We start from the raw sequence: 10,872 nt of genomic DNA on the forward strand, positions 1-10,872 counted from the left end.
GCCCTTTTCTTCTCTTGTGTTTCCCACTTAGAGAAGTTCCTTTAGCATTTGTCGTAGAGCTGGTTTGGTGGTGCTGAATTCTCTTACCTTTTGCTTGTCTGTTAAGCTTTTGATTTCTCCATCGAATCTGAATGAGATCCTTGCCGGGTAAAGTTATCTTGGTTGTAGGTTCTCCCCTTTCATCACTTTAAGTATATCATGCCACTCCCTTTTGGCTTGTAGAGTTTCTGCTGAGAAATCAGCTGTTAACCTTATGGGAGTTCCCTTGTATGTTATTTGTCGTTTTTCCCTTGCTGCTTTCAATAATTTTTCTTTGTTTTTAATTTTTGCCAATTTGATTACTGTGTGTCTCGGCGTGTTTCTCCTTGGGTTTATCCTGTATGGGACTCTCTGCGCTTCCTGGACTTGGGTGGCTATTTCCTTTCCCATGTTAGGGAAGTTTTCGACTATAATGTCTTCAAATGTTTTCTCTGGTTCTTTCTCTCTCTCTTCTCCTTCTGGGACCACTATAATGCAAATGTTGTTGCGTTTAATGTTGTCCCAGAGGTCTCTTGGGCTGTCTTCATTTCTTTTCATTCTTTTTTCTTTATTCTGTTCCACAGCACTGAATTCTGCCATTCTCTCTTCCAGGTCACTTATCCGTTCTTCTGCCTCAGTTATTCTGCTATTGACTCCTTCTAATGTAGTTTTCATTTCAGTTATTGTATTGTTCATCTCTGTTTCTTTCTAGGTCTTTGTTAAACATTTCTTGCATCTTCTCAATCTTTGCCTCCATTCTTTTTCTGAGGTCCTGGATCATCTTCACTATCATTATTCTGAATTCTTTTTCTGGAAGGTTGCCTATCTCCACTTTAGTTGTTTCTCTGGGGTTTTATCTTGTTCCTTCATCTGGTACATAGCCCTCTGCCTTTTTATCTTGTCTATCTTTCTGTGAATGTGGTTTTTGTTCCACAGGCTGCAGGATTGTAGTTCTTCTTGCTTCTGCTGTCTGCCCTCTCGTGGATGAGGCTATCTAAGAAGCTTATGTAAGTTTCCTGATGGGAGGGCCTGGTGGTGGGTAGAGCTCAGATTTCTGTCTCTTGCTTTCAGTTTATTATGGGTGTGATTACCACCAGCATTATATAGTAAAAACTAATACTTGTAAATACATGTATATGACACTATGCTAGTGTTTTTACCAGTACTATGTCATTTCTTTCCAAATATAATTTTGTAATAGATAAATGCTGTTATTATCATCCCTATAGTAAGAAGCTTCACTGAAGAATTTTGTTTTCTCAGGTCTAAAAGAAAGTCACCTTGACTTTCCTAAGAGGTTAAATTTTGGAGTATTAAAGGTTGCTCTCTTCACCTGGAGATAATCAGGGTAGCTGCAGTTAAGTGTGAGCTGGTTACTCTATTTCTGGAAAAGGAGTATGATCAAAACCTTTTAGGGGGTGGGGCCCCCAGGAGACACTAAAGGCAGCTACCCTTAGAAGGGTGAGCAGTGGCCAGCTGTATTATTCTGGAAAAAAGATGTAACGAGATCCTTTGTGCTTTAAGAATTGACTAGGAGGGGCCACCTGACCCCTGGTTGTGTGGGTCCCTGGGGAGAGAAAGGAAGCAGAGTTTCCAAATCTATGAGGGCAAGAGCCTACCCAAATCTGAGAAGCCTTGGAGGACAGCTAATCCAAAGTATCCAGCTCTAAGAACTGTAACCCTGGAAATCCATGCAAGGCATCACCGAAGCCGGACCAAGCCCTGGGAAGCCGATTGTCCTCCCTGGAAGATCCTCGGCAGCCCACCTGGGAACCTGGATTTGTAGTACTGCAAGGTTTGATGGACTGTGTAGGACGCTGTCAACAGTGACACCATGTGGCAGTGAGAAGCAAAGGCAGGAGCAGGCTAAGCCTCCAGGGTCTCCAAGGTGGACCAAGAAGTCCGAATGACCCCCTTCCTCCCTCCTGTTTAGGATTCACTGTTCCACAGAGCACTGGGGCCATGAGGTGGGGTTTGCAGATATGAGACAGCTACAGACCTGATGCAGCTGATCCCAAGACACTGAAACGACTGAAGATTCCCAGATGAGGCAACTCCATACTCTTCCTTCTAACTTATTTCCCCAAGTGCTCAATTCAGAAAAGTGAATAATTTCTATTACTCACATGATGAGAGAGCAGTGGCTAGTATATTTAGTAGAAAAATTGAAGCAGAGAAGGTCATTTCGGAGGGCTGCTGTTTTGCAAAATCAAACGGGGTATTTCCAAGCTCCCCCCGGGAAGCCGTCCTTGATCCTGAGTTAGGTGTTCTCCTAAGGGCCTGTGCTTCCCCATTCATAGCATTTAAGGTGCAATTGTGCTTTCCTGTTGACGTGCTCTAGCTTGTAGCAGCAGGGACAGTATTTTGTTCACCATTGTATCCCTGCTGCTTTGTATGTGTTGAAACCAAAGGATTATTTTATAGCTAATCCATAACCCAGACTCAGGAAAGGTCTGGCAAGAATGAGACAGTTTTTTCACTTTGATGCCTGATGCTGTGTTTTTTCTATCTGGTGTCTTCACTTTGGAAGGCTGTGGACCTGTATCTGGAAGTCTGGACTTTAGTTTTGAAGACAAATCAGAAAGGCTGCTTCCTGAACTAATGCACCACCTGCCCTGGGCTGTTTGGTTATGCTACCAACTTGATATTCTTTTCATAGAGATTGTTCTCAAAGTGCAACTATGTGACTTAATAAAAACTTTCAGCAGTGACACAGAAGAGAAATACTTTCAGAGGTCATAAAATCACTTTTACTTTTTATCATTTCCAACATTTCAGTGACCCATACATGACTGATTTTGGAGAAAAGACCTGGTTTTACAATCCTTCATGTCTTCTCTAGGGGGTGAATATAATCTTTCCAAAGAACAGAGAAGGAAGCTCAATCATATAGTGAACACTGTCACAGGAGGAGTCCTCCTGAAGCTTAAAGGGAAGTTTGCAGACATATAAAAATATATACTTCTTTATGTAAAAGGAGAATAAACATTGGAACTCTAACCTAAGAGCTTGTACAGGTAAAAAAAAATTAATATGTTTAATGTGAACTCACAGATGATTTACTCTATAATGGATTATGAAAAGGAATTCAGAGATGTTTGGAGCTCAATTTCATGGAAGAACTCTACCTTCCATTTCAGGGACAGAACACTGGGCTAGAAAAGCTGCATGTATGACCCAGTGTGGAATTGCTTATGATTTGTATACTCCTCTATGGCACACAATAGATGGTTAGTGAGTTGAAGCCTAACCAGACACTGAGCCTTAATGATGTCATCAAGCTCAGCTCTGGGAGCCAAAATTCCAGAACCCCAGGCTAGGGGAGCACAGGAATGTGTAGGCGGGAATCGGGTTCTGATTCCTAGCCCTTTGTTTGGTATTGACTCCCTTCAAACTCCAGTCCCCAGACTAAGAAATTGGTTCCCACTTAGTCATGAGGAAACCATGAGAAATGAGTTGTATTTCAGAGATATTTCTGGCTATCTCTTCAGTCTGATGTTTGGGAGCAAAGGGCAGTGGGAATGGGGGTGACAAGGCACAGGCAGGATCTTCTTTTCTGAATCTGAGAGTGGACTGGTAAATCACACAGCAAGGAGCAAGAGGCCCTCTCACCAGTTAACACTGAGACTGAATTCCTACTCAGAGGAGCGGAGCTTGTGGGTGGATTGGATCCACAGGACATGAGGGCCTGAAACACTGTTTTATGGGACCATAGAACACAAAGGATAATGTCTCTTCCTTTCTCTTCTACTCCCTCTTCCCTCTCTCAGGAAACCCCAGTAGTAGAGGGTGCCTTCAACCAAATAGCTCTTTCTAACTAACAGTTCTGTGCATTGTGCTTTTCTGCTTGTTGAACAGCAAACTGGCTTTCCTCCTCTTTGTTCTTCTCCTTCTGCCTATAGGGCAAGTTCCTCCCCTCTATCTTGCAGGGCCGATAGTTCAAACACAGTGCTATGATGATTACGCCCACTCCAAGGATGACAATAATAATGACGAAGATGGTGGAACTGACTCCTTCATCCAGTCCTGCCCAAGCACAGAAGACAGAGAATTGGGAGTGATCGAGGGCAGGAGAATCGCCCCACCCCAGCCCACAAGGCCCATTTGTCAGTCTCACCCTCCCCAGCCCACCGAAATCTTTCTTCTTTCCATGTTTGTTTAAGAATCCCAGCCCCTGGGGGATTTCCATCCTGGGCCTGGCAGCAGGGGAGCTGCAGTCACCTTGAACAATGACAGCAATGTCTTTGCTGACAGAGCCCAGCGGTTAGTGGCTGTGCAGCAGTAGGTTCTAGAGTGGCCCTGGGTTGCCTTCTGTGGCACTTCAAGGTCAAAGATCATTCCATTCCAGGTACACGACAAGATTGGTGTCGGGTTTCCCTTTGGGACACAGGCAAGCATCTGCTCCATCCCTTCCAACCAGGTCTGATTGCCAGGACAACCAGATTCCTCTAATCGTGGCTTGTCTGGAAAAACAGGTCCCCAGAGGGGCCAGCTCAGGGCGCCACATTCCCTTGTCTCCATCATGCTCGGCTCCCTGTCCCTCCCCTAATCCAGACGCTGTGTCTCCTCCACCCAATAGCTTTCTTTCCCAAGGGGAGGACCAACAGTTCCCTGCTTTGAGCTACTCTTTTTCCTCCTTGGACGAGACTGAGATGCAGCACAGGGCATTTTAATGGATTAAGACTAAATGATCTGAACTGCTTGGTCAATGATGGCCCTGGGGTCCCTGCTTCCCATCTTTGCTTCTCAGTGAGTGAGAACATGGGTAGGGGTGAACCCAGAGACAACGATTTTTCTACTTTTCAAAATACAAGTTTTTATGAGGAAATTTCCCTCCTCAGCATAGGCTCCAACTATCACTTCCTATGTTCTCAGCCTTTGGCCCTCAACTAATACTGCCTGATCACTTTAACCACTTTTTCTTTTCTCTTCCTGGTTTCCCCCTAGGGTTCTCCCTACTCACTTTCCTAGGGGTAAGGTAAGCTTGAAGAACTTTAATTTTCTTTTCTCCTCTTTTTTTTTAAATGAGAAAAATGTGGCAACTCTAATAATGAAGCTGCTGGCCAAGATCTCTGGAAATGGAACACTAATAATCCTTGTTTTGACAAGAAAGATCAGGCTTCTACTCACATAAGACATGGAGTTGGATCACAGTGGTTTTGCTCAACCGCTGACCCTGAACCTCCAAAGAGGCCTCACAGGAGAAATTTCGGCCATCATCTTCCTCCCTGGCGGTAAGTAAAAGCCAGGCAGGCTCCCCAGGGGCAGGGAGATCTGGGGCTCCCTGAAGCCGACAAGTAGGGCTGGGTGATGTTAATACGTGCCCTGAGCAGGTCACGTTAATTTCTGTCCCTGCCAATGGGTGTAATTCTTCTATCTCCAGGATTGGCAGAGGGAAGCCTATAAAGAAAGGAAAAAGAGAATGAAACATATTTCTCAAAACTGACAGCCACTTCTGTGCTCTTGCTGCGGGTGACACCCCTCGGGCAGGCGGAGAGCAGGGGAAAGGCTCTGGATACCGTTACTGCTTCTGTGCTGACTGGCGGGAGCGACGAGATGCTGTGGGAATTTGCGAGCTTCTCCTGTAACAAGTGCCGCATGCACATATCTGGCTATGCCTCTGCTGCAAGGATAGCGAGATGTCTTTTCATCTTACACATTTCCTCCTCACTTCAAATCATTGTTCCTAGGAATAGGTTCAAGCATTCAGAATCACTCTGTAAGTATGATGGCCTAAGGAAACAGGGTGAAGGCTAGATAGAACTACTGCCTCAGCGCATCCCTGCGCTTAGAGAAAGATGAAAACTGATGTTCACTTTGGAGTATACCTAGCAAAGATTAGTAGGGAAATTTGCAGCTGAATCACCAAGGCTTTACTGTGGACATTTTCAATGGCAGAGAACTGTCAAGGGAAGGGAAGAGGCAGGTCACTTACTATAGACTCTCTTGTTGGCTCTCTTGTTTTGTGTTCCATCGGACCCAGAGATACAAGGCAAGACAGCTCCTGATCACCAGTCTCCATGGCCCGAACACTGGCATTGGCCCATACTGTGTCTCCCTCCCAGGAGAGGAAGGGCCTAAGCTCCTGGTCTCCCAGGAACATGCGGATCATTACCTCTTCAGCTGGGAACACCCTAGCCACCTCACAGCTCATGGTCTCTGCCATCCCAGCTTCCAGAAGTGAAGAGACCCAGATTTGGGGGCTCTGAGAGAATTCTGCCAAGAAATGAGGAAAAGGAAAGAAAGGAGAAAAGCCATGATAAATCACATGTCATATAGGACCCCACAATGTAGGGAGTGGGGCTAGAAGCTCTCTGTCCCCCACAGTGAGTTTAAAACTCAAGTCAAGGTGGAGCTCAATTACCCTTACACCCTCATCCTAAACACTATGGGAAATGAGGGCCAAAGGCCAAGGTAAGCTGAGGAAACTGAGCCCCAGGATTCCTTCCACACCTGGGCTCTGACTCACCAAAGATTCGGAGCACCTTGAGGGCTGAGCTGCTGCAAAAGAGCCCTCCACCATGTGAACTCAGGTCCAGTTCTGCATGGCAGGAGATATTGCACCTGTCATCCTCCCTTTGGGCTTTGACACTGATGGTGACCTCAGCTCTTTGGGAGGCCACAGCCAAGCTCCTAAAATTGTTTCTATGTAGTTCTTGGTTATCCTGGAGAAGGGTAAGGGTGAGGTTTTCCAGGGGTGTGACACTGGGCACGTGGCATGTCACTGTAAAGGCGTCATCCACAGCCACCCATTCAGGTTGCAGCTCCATGATCACTTGCGCTGGTGGCTCTTTAAGACAGAAAGGTGGGCTTGATGAGAGAAAGATACTCAACTCTCCAGAAAGAACTAGTATAGGACAGGAAGCCTGTGACAGAAGGTGACCACTACTCTTAAACCATCTGATGAACAGTGTCAGCTTTCTGCCCTAGATGAGATGAGTTAGCCTTCTTCGTGATGCCAAGGCTTATGTCCTTTTGGATCCCTGCACAAGAGAAGAAGCACTGCAGGATGGAATTCTGTGTGACATCTTCCAGGAGAAACTCCTTCCACTGAGGCCCTTTGCCCACCTGGGTTTTCTTTAATAAGGTCTCAATTCCACTGGGTCCCAGGTCTGGACAGGTGGTGCTGCAGTTGACCATTAGGGACTGCCCATACTTTACGAGGGCCTGATGTGGCCAAACAGAAACCTCAAATAGGTCTTCTGCAGCCCCTGAAAAGGTCAACCACATATGCCAAAGACTCTGGTGAGGACCACAAGACCCAAGAAAGAAAATACAGAGCCTATTCTATCTAGTTACAGGTTAGAGAATAGGAAACCTACCCTGAATAAAAAGGTACAGGGGACAAACAAGAAAAAAACCCTTAAGGAACAAGTTAGAATCCTGACTCTACCACCATTCCCTCCTCTCATCATCTTTCTTGGGATCTCGATTTCTCTAATAGTGTCACCATGGAAACTATGGCGTTGCTAAAAATCATGCCCAGGAAACCATTCTCTTCCTAAACTTCCAGAAATCTTGGAAACTTCCAGAATTGGCTGCTGAGGGCCCTCATGGGGTAAGTAGACCCCTGAAAAAAAAGAGCTTTGTTACTTATACCTCAAAGCAGTGTTTCTCAAATTATGGTCTAAGAATTGCCTTCACCAGAATTATGCTGGAATGCTTGTAGATTGCAGATTCCAGCTCCACCTCAGACTGAATGATTAAGAATTTGTGAAGGCAGGACCTGGAAATACTCAAGGGAACAAAACAAGCACTCCTGGTGACCTTTGTGCACACCAAATTATGGGAACCACTGGTATAAACGTGACTCCCAGGGTCACTCATTTCCATGGAACTTTTCACCTCTTCTTCTCAAAGTGAGACTATTCCATTTTGCTTTGGTGCTAAGGCAACAGATGTTTTTGGATGCTTAAGAGTTTAGTCTGTTAGGGAACTCTTCTCAGGAACAGTGAGAGAGACATCAGGTAAGTTTTAAATGTCTGATATAGGTGAGGGGCACAGTGTCCCGAAAACTTCCCTTACCGGTCCCCTTTAGCTATTCCATGTCCACCATCTACTTCATCTCCCAAATACTAGTCCCTTCTGGGAATACACAGCTCTTGCAGCAATGTTACCCACTAAGGCTCCAGTTCCTTTCTTGCCATCTGGAGAACTCGCTCTTCACAACTGCACTATGGGCCCTGTCCTATCGAGATCCTATTGTAGCTCATCGTGACATAAAAGATGGCAACAAAGAAGTAAAAATATTCCCGAGAGCAGAATAGGACAGTCCAGGGGCAGCAGGGAGCCAAGCAGAGAAGGTATATTTCTTAGAGAGGGTTTTTTCTGATGGTCTATTATCCTGTCCCTTAATGTGGGTTTTCCCAGTTACAAGCCGGAAACACCTATGATTCTGTGTCCTAGATCCAAGAAATAGGACTCTCTCCCAAGGGTCCAGATGAGTGAATACTAAAGTGTCACCCCACTCAGGATTTCCTATCCTCTTTCTCATTGACCTGTGCCCTGGCACATACTAGCTAAAGAAACTTTCCCAAATAGCCTCACCTGGGCAAGGAATCAGGGCCAGCAGGGCCCAGACACCAAACAGTAGCATTTCCATCCTTATGAGAAGGGCCAAAAGCTGGAGAGGAAGAAAGGAGACAGCAATGCTGGAGAAAGTGACAAAAAAAAGAGAAAAAGGATATAGGAAATTCTTTCTTTGATACTGTTCAAAGTTAGCTCCTTCCCTAAAAGCTTGCATGGTCTGGAGAAATTGTAGCAAGAGTATCAGTGGTATGGAGGTATGAAAAGAAATTCTTGCATCTATTTCAGTTTGGTTTATGTGCATAGCAAAAAGACATAGGAAAATATGAGAAATAATGAAGGGGATATGAAATTAAGTGAGATTCCTATATAAGCTTGTATTGCACTTACCTGTTTACATGTTTGCCTCTGTTTGAGTCAATAGAAGATGGCTGTTAGCATAGACATATGAAAAGTGAGGTTTAGAGAGATGAAATTTGGCAGTGTTTATCTGGCAGTCCAGTGGAAAGTGACCCTGAATCTAGAAAACATGTTCACTCAAGTCCTGTTCTCTTATGGGAGAAATGCTTCTTCAGGACTCTCTCTTCATGACCTCTATGAAATATCCCTCAAGATAATCCATCTCTTTCTGATCTACCTCCAGGTTCACCAAGCAACATTTGGATTACTACTTTGGCTTAGTTAAATCTTAAGTGTCCACTTCTTTTCTCTGCCAATCCATACCAAGTTTTTCTTTCAAAACCCCATTCAAGCAAATTTCTTCTAAGAAAGGACTTTCTTGACTAATCCTATCCCACTTCATAATCCCTCACTTATTACACATTACCTGTACCTTACTTTATGCCAAACACGATTTCTGAAGCTATGTATATTAAAATGTAATTCACCTCAGTGCATTATTTTAATGATGTAATCATTACTGTACTAGGAATTCTTTAAGAACAAGAGATAATACTTTCATCATCTTGCATCTCCAGCACCTAGCACAGTGCCTAGCATATTATGGATATTCCATAAATGAGTGACTATCCTCTAATTCTCCATTTTAATTTTCATACACTGGGTTGTGTACAAGTCTACCTTTACTTGTATGCTGGTCTGAAAGAGGGTTGGTTTTTTTTTTTGGTCTTTTTTATACACGCATAAAACAATAGGCATATCAAAATTTACACTCCCAAGTAAATGCTACCATTCAAAACAATCACTTTGGGAGGCTATAAATTTAATCCAGTGATGACACTATTATTCAAAACATTTTTGGGAAGTGATTTAGAACTGGCTTTTAAGCTACATGAGAAATATCAGTCTCTTTATTAAGCTACTCTGTTGGGTTGGCCAAAAAGTACCTTCGGTTTTTAAGTAAAAATAAAAGACACATTTTTCATTTTTACCAAGAACTTTGTTGAACAATGTATTCACCCTTTTGTTCCAATACCTTCTGCCATTTTTCAGGCAACTTCATAATTCCATCTCCCCAAAACTTTTTATCTTTTTGAGCAAAGAACTGTTCCAGGTGCCTTTTACAGTCTTCCAGGGAATTGAATTTTCTTCAATTAAGAGGATTTTGTAAAGACCAAAATAAATAGAAATCTGAAGGTGCAATGTCTGGTGAATATGGCAGATGAATCAGAACTTCCCAGCCAAGCTGTAACGGTTTTTGCCTGGTCATCAAAGAAACATGCAGTCTTGCCTTATCCTGATGGAAGATTATGCATTTTCTGTTGACTAATTCTGGACGCTTTTCGTCGAGTGCGGCTTTCAGTTGGTCTAACTGGGATGGAATTAATCATTTGGTTTTCCAGAAGGAGCTCATAATAGAGGACTCCCTCCCAATCCCACCGTATACACAACATCACCTTCTTTGGATGAAGACCGGACTTTGGTGTGGTTGGTGGTGGTTCATTTTGCCTGCCCCACGATCTCTTCTGTTCCACATTATTGTACAGTATCCACTTTTCATCTCCTCTCACAACTTGTTTTAAAAACAGAACATTTTCATTACGTTTAAGTAGAGAATTACATGCATAAATATGGTCAAGAAGGTTTTTTTCACTTATGTGGAACCCAAACATCAAAGCGATTCGCATAACCAAGCTGGTGCAAATGATTTTCAACCCTGATTTGGATATTTTGAGTATGTGGGCTATCTCCTGCATGGTTTAACCTTGATTGTTCTCAGTTAATGTCTCGATTTGATCACTATCAACTTCATCTGGTCTACCTGACCATGGAGCAGCGTCCAGCAAGAAATCTCCAGCATGACACTTTGCAAACCACTTTTTATACTTTCAATCAGTCTCAGTACGTTCTCCATACACTGCACAAATC

The 10,872-nt window shown here is 43.8% G+C and overlaps 1 protein-coding gene across 1 annotated transcript; it reads right to left on the reverse strand.

Moving 5' to 3' along the window:
* Nucleotides 1-3,013: 3,013 nt before the first annotated feature.
* Nucleotides 3,014-8,620, reverse strand: LOC101273716 (intercellular adhesion molecule 5). The gene is given in 8 exon segments (XM_012535027.3): nt 3,014-4,044; nt 4,240-4,281; nt 4,284-4,481; nt 5,149-5,418; nt 5,950-6,234; nt 6,488-6,814; nt 6,969-7,229; nt 8,566-8,620. Coding segments are annotated over 8 exon segments (1,647 nt in total). The 3' UTR covers nt 3,014-3,835.
* Nucleotides 8,621-10,872: the final 2,252 nt, after the last annotated feature.

This window comes from Orcinus orca, chromosome 19, assembly GCF_937001465.1.
Source record: "Orcinus orca chromosome 19, mOrcOrc1.1, whole genome shotgun sequence".
Taxonomy (NCBI): Eukaryota; Metazoa; Chordata; class Mammalia; order Artiodactyla; family Delphinidae; genus Orcinus; species Orcinus orca.